General features: G+C 37.8%; 1 protein-coding gene across 6 annotated transcripts in view; it reads right to left on the minus strand.

The window, feature by feature from the left end:
- The window catches only part of CALCRL (calcitonin receptor like receptor), a 96,970-nt gene that overhangs the window by 37,896 nt on the left and 46,287 nt on the right, over nt 1-12,787 (minus strand). For all 6 annotated transcript variants that reach the window (XM_037912690.2, XM_043524802.1, XM_043524801.1 and 3 more), the window contains 6 exons: nt 9,574-9,662; nt 7,542-7,642; nt 6,327-6,471; nt 4,763-4,873; nt 3,667-3,779; nt 1,959-2,050 (listed from right to left, as the gene is read on the minus strand). In XM_037912690.2, the coding sequence (XP_037768618.1) occupies nt 1,959-2,050; nt 3,667-3,779; nt 4,763-4,873; nt 6,327-6,471; nt 7,542-7,595 (515 nt within the window). In that variant the 5' untranslated portion in view covers nt 7,596-7,642; nt 9,574-9,662. The remainder of the gene's footprint in view (nt 1-1,958; nt 2,051-3,666; nt 3,780-4,762; nt 4,874-6,326; nt 6,472-7,541; nt 7,643-9,573; nt 9,663-12,787) is intronic.

The raw sequence follows: 12,787 nt of genomic DNA on the forward strand, positions 1-12,787 counted from the left end.
GAACAAAAAATTCCATTATCAGCCAAGATGGGTGAAATCCTAGCTCTTTTGAAGTCAAAGGAAGTTTTGATATTGACTTCAATGGAGCCTTGCTTAAACCTTATGTAGTTAAAATACAGCCTTTGTCATGTTATGCATAACATTTCATATACGACGTATTTAAGCTTCCTGCTCTTCATTCTAGTTTTTATATTTTAAAAAACATATGCTATTTGCCATCAGTTCCCTGATGCTCGGTGACCACATGGCATTCTATAGCAAACAAAGGAATCAGAGAAAAGTCTGGAGGAAGTGGGAGGAGAAGCATCAGTTTTCTTCATAAAACCATTCTCTTGACAAATAGAAACTCTGGGCTCTCCATGCACTCACTATACCTCATAGCGAACAATTAATCTTTGTCATTCATCTTTTTACTTTGTTTCTTATTTCAGTTAATCAAGTGAATATGCTTTACAAATCCATGTCTTATCATAGTGATTAATCAGTCTTTAAAAGTTTGGATTCTTCCAGACTTGGAAGTCAACAGAGTTCACTCAAACAATAAGAAAAAATTATTGTCGAATGAAGACTCTTCTCTAAGTAGCCACTCTCCAGTTCCATGACCTCTGTGGCTTTCTAACAGTCCTGGTAGCTCCCTCTCTTATTTTCTTTTTCAGTGTTATCTTTGTGATTGGGAAAAGAGCCATTCAAAGCTTTTTAAAACCTACTAAGAATGTTTAGAACATTATGAGGAGAGAATCCTATCTCACCCTCTCCAGCCACAGGCCTAAGACACAGTGGAGCTGATACAATTTCATCATTCAAGATCTGAGGAAGCTGCATAGGGAGTCAATATCCCATGTGCCAGAAACCTTAGTTCTGCAGGTGCTTCTTGCATGACCTAAGCAGCTAAGTTTGAAGGCTAGAATAGAAGAGGAAGAATATAGGGGTAGATGGGTGTAACAGTCCACAAATCCACTGGCCATTGTTCCTCCTGGAGGCAGCCACACCGTCGTGGGTGCTATTGCAGCCTCAAACTAGCAGTAGAGACTCAAAAGCAACTTTGTTGCCTCTCTTTGTTTTGGGATGGAGGAGGAGACAAACCTGGCTGCTTGGGCTTGGTGTGGAGGACAGGGATTTATCCCAAAGTATCTTTATTATTTTGAGTATCTTGCTGTTCAGTACTCACCTTCCTTTAGCTGTAGGTCTAGGAATGTCCTCTGGTCCCTCTGAACAAGCCCATTAAATGCTTTAAGATGGAGCAGTCCCATAGTGTAATAGCTGTCAAGTAGTGTTTATTAGTTCATTACACTAAAGGGTCAGTTCAGCAGGACCAGAGGAGAATTTCCCAGGCTCACACCTGAAAAAACCATTGGCCAGCCAGACACCATCTGAAACTTCAGGCCAATCAGGAATAGTCAGTGATGCTTCCTTACTGTAGCTCAGGATTGTAACAAAAGTTGGGATGGGTGACAGAGTACCTGACAGTAAACAAAAAATTCACCTGGCCAATTATTACTGATATATGGGTATCCATAATTTGGTGTATACATTCCTATAATCGATGCCAAGAAAAAAAAGAAGAGGTGAGAATGCAGAGAATGGAATATAAAGCCAGAGACAGGACAGTTACTCTAGATAATTCAAAAGAATGTCATCCTTAATTATTTTCTTAATTGTTCACCTTAATCAGGCACTAGTTCCAGAAGACAATAATAAACATGATTTATTTCTTCTCCCTGCTCATACCCTTTACCTTCTTAGGTTTCTGGGAAATAGGAGAATTTTCCTTCCTATTATGATATACCTTTGAATGCTAAGACATTCAATGATCCAAACCCATATATTCAATTTGGATCCTCCACCCAACCCTTATTAACATTTTAGGTATCAGGTATTTCAAATTGCCTGATTACCCAGGATTATTGTAGCCAAGGGAGTCTGGTGAAAGATGCAAAAACATTTTTAAATATACTTACTTAAAATAAAAGAATATGCCAAGGGAAATCAAAAGTGATGCAATTGAAAGACCATGCCCGATGATGGCCAGATAATACAAATTCAGGGCTGTCTGCAATAAAGTAACAAAATAAAAAAACACATTATGAGCAAAACAAAAATACACTTGATAAAAGCACACCCCAGCAGGCTTTTGTTACACATAGAACAACTGTAATAGATTAAGAAAATGAAAAATATTATAGATCAATAGTGAGTCAGCTCTAGAGGTCCTGTGATTAACTCTAAGAGGATCCTAAGCCATTGAAGATTCTCTCTCCATATGGCACGTAACATTAGTAGCAGTCATGTTTAATACCCATTGTATGTCAGTTAATGCGTCATTTTTTAATAGACACTCCTAAGTCTTTTCTGTGCATTTACGTAGTCCTAGCTATTTACGTTACTCTGCTAGGAACATTCATGGCTAAAAGTTGATTCATCCAATAATGCTGCTCCTCTGCAAAGCAGAAAATAATGTTTTGGAGTTGCATTTATGTAATCCTTTCACGTGGAACTCTTGTAGGAGTGGGTTTTTCTAAGCATTTCTAAGCATTTGAAAGACATTTCCTTCCAAACAGGGCCTACATTTGCCATGTTAGAACTTCAGCTTTCAATCAGCATCCCAGGAAGAGCATGAAATAAATTAATGATAACTCAAAAATAGCTGCGATTAAACTTGTGTCTTAAATCTATCTTCAGCAAGCTAAATTAAAGAACTTTGAAAAATTAGGCAGTAAAGAAAACACTGTAAAAACAAACACTTATGAAGAGCAGTTTAAGGAATAGTTGGCAACATATGATGTATCCTCATTAATAATCTGAAGTAAGCAGCACATTAAACACTACCACCACTTTGAATTTACCTAATGCTTTCCAGGCAAGATTATCAATGTACAAACATCCAGTTATTGAATTTAGCCTCACAAAAACACCTATGATGCAGTAAGTCTTCTTACCCCCATTTTGCATAAATGGAAATGCAGGCATAGAGGGAAAAATCCTCTCCACCTGCATACAACCCAAATAACTGGGTTCTGTGTGAGGAATTGAGATGAGAAATCAACTCCCCCAACCAAGACTAGGGCATCGGACTATAGTACAGATTCTTGACTTCCACAGACTTAATTAAAACCTTTGGCCTAGAATATCCACATTGGGACAGTTGTGTAGGATGTTAAAGCTACAGGACCTATGTAAATAGATTCTGTGTGGTCTACTAACATCCCCATTGAACAAGGCAAGGATGCATAGTCCTACATGATGACATTTCTTTATTTTTACTCTTTTTTAAAATAATGTAGGAAATTCAATTCAAAACAACATTAAAAGAATGTTATGGCTGCAAAATGAAGCACTCTGAAATTGGAAGTGTCAAAGCTAAAGTTATCCATGCAACTTTAACTCTGGTGACAGCACTAAATTATATGATGGCATGCTGGTCTAAAAATGGTTAAGTCAGAATCCAGCCCTTTGAGTCTGCTTAGCCTGCTTTCCTCTCTTGTTGCCTCTCTTGTTGCTGTCCCCCCTTCTAAACACATTGTAAGAACACATATGGGAATTAAGTGGCTATGAAAAAACTAGTATATTAATGACTGACAATTTTGCTGGTATTTGAGGTTTCATCAAGCCTGTTACAAACTTTTCAAATGAGCTTCCTATCCATGGTAATGTGCATTCCTTTCCTACCTTTACTTTTTCATGTGTACGGAGATTACACTGGGTGTAGTTTGTCCACGTTCTGTTGCTTTCGGGATGTCTAAACCAGTTTCCATTTTGGTCACAAATCTTTGTCACTTTTTCTTTAGCCAGCCAAAATGGGGAAGAAAAAGCAAGCAAAAAAATAGTCAATACTCAATGTCTGTTTCTCCATCTCTAGTATTTCTTAGCCTATAAATACTGTCAACGTACAGACAGATTTATTAGTGTGAACAGAGAGCTTTCTTACATTAATATGAATTCTGAGAACCTCGTAGCCATTGTATTTGCTTGGCAAGGGCAAGCAAACAAAAATATCCCCCCATCCTTCAATCTAGTTACTCTAAAACTATATCACACAAACTATTAGAGAACTAGATGGCATGATAAGAAGATGTAAAGGTCTTATGTGACAGTCAGGGATCCAAATTAAAATCTGACATTTCAGTCTAATAAATTAGAATTGGAGAGGAAAGAAAATGTCATGAGAGATATTGCTTATAATGTTGACAGTCACTGAAGGAATTGCTTTATCTGTGAACGCTTTACTGCCAACACCTAGCCAAATACTCCCAGGCATGAAAGGGCACTGGGAGATCCCAAACGCAGCAGAATCACTCAGGTTGATGTCATTCTCATGACCACACAGGGCATGTTTCAATTAAGAAAATAGGTCAAGGTTGACCATGGGGAAAAGTAGTTAACTGTGACCAGCTGAATTGAGGTAAAAGGTATTAACATGTGTCTACGCTAGGGAAACATTCTGGGTTAACTAACACATGTTAACAAACCTTGCGCTTCCCTCAACTTCTTTTTCTAACCTATACAGGCTCACAGGGGCAATTATCAGTGTGGTGGTGCAGTGGGGAGTGTCCTGCCAATGGGTCTGTGTGGTCAGTCAGTGGACCTGGGCAAGGAGCGGGTGCATACATGCAGTACGTGTGCAATAACATGGAACCTTTTGCAGTAGCAGCTGCCGAGGAGCTGAGCCACTGATCTGTGCTTGGTGGTTAGAGCAAGAAGATTAAATCACCCCCACATACCATTTAGCCAAACAAACCTGGCATACAGGTTCATACACATTTACCTGATGGGTTAAAGTCCTGAAAGTAGTCAGGACAGCGTTGTACTGATACAGTTCCTGCTGCAACATCATTCCAACACAACCAACCATCCCATGTTCTATTACAGTAAGGACCTGCACAAATATAGAGAAATCAGATGATAAAGTCTGGATTCTGCATTCACAAAAGCCTTACAATAATTAGATGTAAAATCTGAAAGAAAGCATATAAACCAAATAATTTCTCTAACAGTTATCAGTTAATAAGGTCTCTTACGTGTAGTTTTTAATTCTTCAACACAGAACATAAATATTTCAATCAAAAGCAACCTTCTTTTCTTGAATAAAAAGCTTTAAACAATGATTTGGAATGAGCTTTTAAAGGATGAAGTAAAATCTTAGCCAAAATATTTTAATTAAAACTCCATCTGATCCGATGATAAGAAAAGTACCTTTATTTGTATGTACATTTCTTTCATTAAGATGTATTTCAAATGTGTCATCATTCACATAATTGTGACTACAAAGGCCTAATCTGCACTTTATACTCAATGCCAGAGCTACGCAGTGTATTACATAGTCACAGTCCTGAGACACAAGTGACTGAACTAACCAGTTAAAATCAAAATAGTCTATGTTAGGATAAAGAACAAACTTGTAAAGACCATTTCCTTGCTCTTACAATATGCCCATAGTCATGTGAAAGGCACAGATCTGTAAGAGTTATGTTTATTTTTAAACTGCATAATCATTTGTCTTGACCATAGATGATAATTTAATCAGGAGAAAAAAAATCAGTGTAAAATCTCTCTTCTCTCACCTTCTAAGATTCCAGTATTTTTAAAAAAAGATTTAAAAAGGGAAAGTGAATAATTTCCTCTTGAATATTTTCATGAGTTTCTGTAAGCTTTTTGTGTCAAAAGTGGGTTACTATTTAAAAGGCAAAGAATATTTCTAGGACCCAGAAGTTAGAAGAAAGCAAGGATGGTCCAATATGTGAACATTTCCAGTTAAGTATTTATATCACCTGTTTAACATGAAGATGCTTTCAATTTTCATAGGGACATGAAACATCTGGTCCAGAGGGATGGAAGTACCTATAATAGCTACAGGTGGATAAACTTTCTTCATTTTTATCTGGGTTGGAATTGAATATTTTAGTTATCCATATTTATAAATAAAGCATTAGGTCTGTAGGCAATAGTGTTTTGGGGTAGCTAACGTACTGCATGACCTTTCCATACCAATTAAATATTCTTCCTCACTGCTAAGAAAAATCACATGCTTGTCTTCCTGAAAGTTACAGAAATGCAATTCGTATTCTAGATAAAAAAAAGTTACTAATAAGACAAGGAAGGAGGAGGACTTTAAAGTTCCTTAGTGAAACAATTCAAATCTACTGTCTTCTTCCTCTACGTACTGCTTCTTCGATTATAAGTTCTCTGGGGTAGGGGCCATCCTTCCATCCATCCACCTTTCTTTCTTTCTTGTTCTGTGTTTGTATATCACCTAGCACAACAGGGCTCTAGTCCATTAGTCCTAGGCACTATGGTAACTCAAATAATAAATAATAAGAAAAACCATTTACCTTCTTTACTATGAATAGGATCTTGCGTAATTTTCTGATAGCATTCATACTGTGCTGTCATAATTTTATTCCTAGTCACACTCAGCTGAGTGGAGTCTTCTGTCACATTCTGATTCTTCTCATTTGGTATCGCAATGACAAAAAACTAGGAAAAAAATTAGATTTAAATTATATATATTTTGGAATGTTATCATTGTTTTCACAGCACTTTTTTCTGTAACTGCTACAGTGGAACTTTAGTGGTTTTCAGGTTCACATGCTGACATATAAGGAGCTTGCAATTATTATTATTCTTAGCACAATTTCACCAAAAAGTAGCCAGTAGAGCTCATTACAGACAAGCTGATTTTCCTCCTGTTCATTTGGTGAGTGTTCTTACTGTTAAATCAAAATAAAATGCCCCTGCCTGAGGGCAGAAGTGATGATCTGACATGATAAGACTTCAGTTGATAATGGAAGAGAATAAAATGTATTGACAAAATCAGAAGAAGATAAAAGGGCTTTTTACAAAGCCCATTGAAGTAAATTGAAGGGTGAACACTGATTTTGAAGGAATTTGGATCAAGCCCCAAAGGATTTTCTATGAAACAAGAAGACTTACTAATTGAAGTTATTGGGGCTTTTGATTTGTTTTAGGGCTGTTTGGTTTCCTCTATAGTTTTATAAAGCATAAAACAAACCACACCAAAACAGTGAGGTCAAAGGAAATGGGTGATTAATGTGTTACTTAGTCATATGGAGGACACATTATTCTGAGCTTATGAAAATAAGGAGAGTCAGACTGAAGGCTGACAATGAAAAGTTTTTCACTGACCATTACGTACTTATTGGCCTTAGAAATCTATCAGTCTGTCTGTCTATCATGAGTCCCATCTGCTCTAGTTGAACTCAATGGAAGTTTTCCCATGGACATAAATGGGTATAAGGCGACAAGGTCAGAACCCATCACTGCTGTAAAACCCATTGCTAGCAGAGGACACAACTGTGATCAATGGCAGGAAAGGATTTCAAACTTCTGTATGTCCCCTAGTTACTACACAGGCATTAAAAGCAGGATATACTGTTAAAGGGAATTGTCCTCTACCAGAGATTTACATTAGAGCAAGAGAAGAATTTCTATTCTGTATTTCCATGTTTGCCAGAGAAGTCAAGATCTGTGTCACACCTCTGAAAACTGAAAGTGGAATTACATGCTAAAAAAATGTTAAAACTCACCATGGTAACTGACAAGAGAAGCAGCAAATGAATGATCCAATTTGTCTCCATCATTAAGTCTGAATTTTTTTGTTATGCTACAGTTCAACAACAGGATCAAGCTGCAATGGAAAAGTTGTAAGAAAAATAGAAGTAATTCATATAATTCAAAATCTACTGAAAACTGACAAAAACAGCTGCCATTTTTCTTTATAATTCACTACAATCAATATATCTAGAGCCCAGTTGTGACCCCATTTCCATGGCTACAACTCCTATCACTCAGGTGGTGCAAAGGGGCTGTAATCCACAGCAGATCACCAGCAGACAATTCCCATGACATGGGGGAACTCCGTGCTAGTGTATCTGTGTTGCTATTTGGACCCGCACCTTTGCTTCCACCTCCTCCCAACATAGGGGCTGTGTTGGGCTGGGGAAGAGGGCATGGCAGAGCTATGCTACACCAATCCTCCGCTGGGGAGATCTATTAAGGGCCCTTCATCAATGGTGGAAATTAGATAAGCCTGATAGAAGTATCAGGACCAGAGCTGGTTCTCAAATTCAGGGAGCTGGAACTGGTGCTGGTTCCCCAAAGACTCTCTGTGGCTAAAAAGAGCTCTGGTGCAGGAGAGAATCTGCCCCATTACACTATAGGTCATTAAACATGCAGTAAATTCTGGCTACACACCAGGGTTGAAGCCCATGTGTTAAGTAAAACTGCAGTTTAGTTTATATGAGCATTTATCTGGCATGTTTAGAAAGGAAATTCCACTCCTTCCTTCCTTTTACTTCTGTGACACTGATGGAAAAACTGATCCATAGGCAGCAACTTTAGGTTAATGCTATAGCTTCCCAGGGATGATGGGAGTCAATGGAGGGATTAACAGTGAGCTGTAAAATAGCTTTCGTATCTGCCGATAGTTGGACATTCCCAAATATGGAAATATCAGATCTTTGTGGAACTCTTGTAACATCTCTCCCATAAACATAATAATGTATTTCCATTACCCAGCAAGAGAATAAATGAATAAATAATTAAATAAATGAAATTCTGTGTTTTGTTCCCTGTCAGTAGATGTATACAGTGTGGGAACAGGATACCACTGTACATGTAACAAATGCATTGCAAATGTATTTCTGAACACTTTAAAAAATAAGTTCAGCTATTCCAATGGCACCTTTTCACATTACAATGCAGATTGTTATATGAATGAATCTTTGGACATTGAGGTACAAATTCATAAACACCCCCCAAAAAGCACAAAATCTCTTTCAAGCTACGTACATAGACATAATTGATCCTCCTGTGGGAAACCCTGTGGAAAGGGGTTTACCAGAGGAAATTTCTGAGAGGTTCCCCTTGCAATGATTTGCTCCTCATTGTTCCATTGTGGAGTTGGATTTGCTCCCCACAAAACAGACCACAGGGCTCAAACCCCCTTCCCCTCAGACTCTGTAGATATGGGGGATAAGTGGAAAGACAGGACCAACCATACAAAGACCTATACCTCCCAATAGGGTCCACAGCTCACACCTTTCCTGGTGCTCTAGTACGTGCTCTAATAACCTCTCTTAAGGAGGGAGCCCTACCAAGAAGATGATCCAGCAGAAAGATAATTCAGTCCGGGCCATATTACAGTATTTTAGGGAATAACATGCCTCCTCTCCCCTGACTCCAGATGTCTGTGTAGATCTCTGGACTTATGGAGCATCCTCAACAGAGTTTCCCTGAAGTGGGTGCTGCCTAGAGATGTCTAAGACCTTCCACCTCTTCTACGTGGAAGGCATGATCCATGCACTGAGGGGACCTTCCAAATGTTGATCTGGGGGATATGATCAGGCCTGACTTTTCTAAATTAACATATTTTACTATATTAGCATTCATTACCATTAATAGTAGTAGTAATCCACAGTTCTGTAGGACTGAGCTTTAGGTTGTGGATGATACTACCAGAGCTACTCTATCATTACTTAAGCCACAAAAATCATATTCAAGATATTGCAGGTTTAATTGATGCTGAAGGAGGAGCACTGTTGTGAGCCCATTACTTACATGCAAAGGTGTGTCCAGATTCCAACCACATTTTCGTTTGGGTCATACTCACTCTTGTCTCAGATATTTTCTTATCCAGTAGTCATATCCTACAAGAGATTGATTGGTGACAATAAGCAAACAATTGAGCGTACGTTGACCAACAGGGGTCATTTCACACAAAATCCATCAAACACAAAACATAAACTTATATACATAATGATGATGGTAAGCAAGAAGTCTGCCTGTCTTTTATATTTTGTACAATGCCTAGTACAGTGGGGGCCTTGACCACTTGGTACTATTGTAATACAAATAATTACTAAAGATTCTTACTTTGTGGGATGTAGAGTTTGTTTAATTTTCAGGTTTTAACGAAGTCTGAAGGGGCCCATTTAGGCCTGGTATAAGGTTACAGACACTTACAGTTGTGCCTGTTTATACCAGGCATGAATTTGGCCCAATATCTTTCTCTCTATCTTTTACTGTTAGTAGGTAACCCTCCTGAGGTCTCTTCCAACCCTAATCATCTATGATTCTATGATTCTATTTAGAAATGTGGTCACCCTTGTTAGTGTACTTGGAGTATTTATCAGATTCTTCAAATATTAACCTGATCCTGAATAAGTAATAAGTAATGTAAGATGTAGTATGTTATCATTTTGTTGTAACTTTGCCTTAATAAAAAGTTAAAACATATTCTTGAAAGTGGGTCCTTGCAGAGACCATTATCTGATATACAGACTCGGAAGAAGTATTGTTGAGTTAGTTCCTAACCAGTCTGTTTGTAAAAGGAACATCTAACAGTACATGTGTATTGAGCAAAGCACTAAACGATCCCAATGGTAATGGAGACTTTTGATTGTTAGACTTCAAAAGCCCATTGCCCCTCAGGTTACCCACATACAATCTTTGGAACATGTGACCAGGGCACAGAGCTGAGAGAAAGCAGACAGCTTTGGGTTGTGAGGGAGGAAAGACTTTTCTGCACGACGATGTTCCAGGTATACAGCATAGATTCTACTTTGTATTTGAGGGTAGTGCTAATCTAGAGAAAACACTATATTTGTATAGGCCTGTTTATTTTCAGTATCTCACATTATGATTTTTTTCTTTATTTATGCACAGCTACAAGTCAAATATTACGCTGGTGGGAATTTGAACCAGAAATCAACATTTGAAAAATATATGGACTATTGCCATAAATTGCAATAAATGTTCTTCACAATGAATTATTTGACCAGTTGTAGTTAAAAGAACCTAAACTGGAGCTGGAAAAATAAGCTGTTGTTTTGGACTGTCACATTCAGATAAAAAGAAAGGTCTCTGGACTCATAGAGAAGACAGAGCAAGTAGTAGTTAACTACCTGGGCACAAGCGCATAACACCAAAGGCTGTTGTCTTTTCCTCTCCAAACAATGACATATTAGTGATAGGAAGCCCCATTTTGTCCTCAAGAACAGTGAGCCAAATGGGGTGCCAGGCACTGTTCTATATTATAGGGCATGCAAGTCTAATTTAGGATTTTGGTTGCCTATTTACTGATGATATGCATGAATCTGAAATTTCAATAATTTTCTCTATAACAGTCCCTAAATAGTTTTCCAAAACATATTCTTCTGACTGATAGATTCAGCATGTAGAGTCAAATAATGCAATCAGATATACCTGTGTACCTCCATTCACTTCAGAGAGGTTGTACAGTGTACATGAAGACAGAATTTGGCTGTTTTGATTCAGGGTGCAAGAGTATTTACATTTAACAATATTGGCCACACACTAGCCCAGTTACTGAAATGAGGCACACCTTTTGTAGGTAATGGCTTTGTAAGCATCTCATATCAACTCTTCCAGGGGCATGCTCAAACTCTGAGTTCCTAATTCCTCTTAGTAGACAAGAGATGAGCTCATGTCTGCAATGCTGTGAGTGCTTCCTACACAGTGTCCCCAAAGTTGTTAATGTACATTCAAATTTATACCTAAGAAAAGAAAGTATCTTCTTAGAGGTGACTGTAATTGCAAAATGTGTGGGTGAGGTTCACGTAGTATACATTTGGATTTCAGTAAAGCATTTCCTACATCATCTTATGAATTCATTAGTTCAAAATTTATTCTATTTGGTTTGGATAAGAACACTGCCATGTAGACTAAAAACTGGCTGAAGGACAAACAGCAGTTCATAGAATTAGAGTTGAGGTGTTTTTTGAGATACAGCTGATATAAATGTTGAACCCTATTTTAACAACCCTACCCTGGTTTATTGATCTGAAAACCACAAATGGAATTCACAGATGATTCTAAGTTGGAAAGTGTTGAGAGCAAAAGTAAGGAAACAAACTACAAGAGTATCTGTGGAAAGAAGATTTAACTTGAGAAAGATTCAGGATAATACATTTGGGGGAATATAATCAGATACAAAAAGATATTTAATGGCAGAGAAATACAGAAAGCATTAACGCTGAAAGAAATCTAAGAATAACAGTGTAAAAAAATATTCCCACATTGGAAGTCTTACTCTACAGTAAAACTGCAAGCAGTTAAAGATGTTCATAGAGGCAGCTATTTTGCAATGCAAATTTGGCTGTTTTGCGGGGGCGGAGAAGGTGTTTTGTTTTGGTTTTTAAATAGTGTCCTCTATCACTGTCAGATCTAGGATAACAACATTCCAGTGATACTTACAAACTTTAAGAGATTTGAATGAGAATCGTTTTAAAATAAATTTAAAACAGTTTATTTCTAGATTCCCAGGCCGGAAGGGACCGTTGAGATAATCTAATCTAAAACTGGGTATAGATCTTCCCCAAAATAATTTCTGGAGCATATCTTTTACAAAAAACATGCAATCTTGACTTTAAAATGTTCAATAATGGAGAATCCACCCCAACCTTTGTTACGTTGTTCCAATGATTAATTACACTCACTGTTAAAACATTTATGCCTTATTTCCGGTCTGAATATATCTAGCTTCAATTTTCAGCCATTGGATCATGTTATAACTTTCTGTGCTAGGCTGAAGAGACCATTATTAAAAATTTGTTCCCCATGCAGATACTCATAGACTGTGCTGAAGTCACACCTTAAACTTCTCTTTGTTACTTAAATAAAAGGCTCCCCAGCTGGACTTCATGCATGAAGTACAGCAGTCAGGCAACTGCCTGGATGCCCCACTTCCCTTCATCAAGATGGAAGACTGGAACGCATCGTGTGAGACAAAGTCCAACCAGGGAGTCTGCAG

The sequence above is a fragment of the Chelonia mydas genome, chromosome 11 (genome assembly GCF_015237465.2).
Source record: "Chelonia mydas isolate rCheMyd1 chromosome 11, rCheMyd1.pri.v2, whole genome shotgun sequence".
NCBI classification, from domain to species: domain Eukaryota; kingdom Metazoa; phylum Chordata; order Testudines; family Cheloniidae; genus Chelonia; species Chelonia mydas.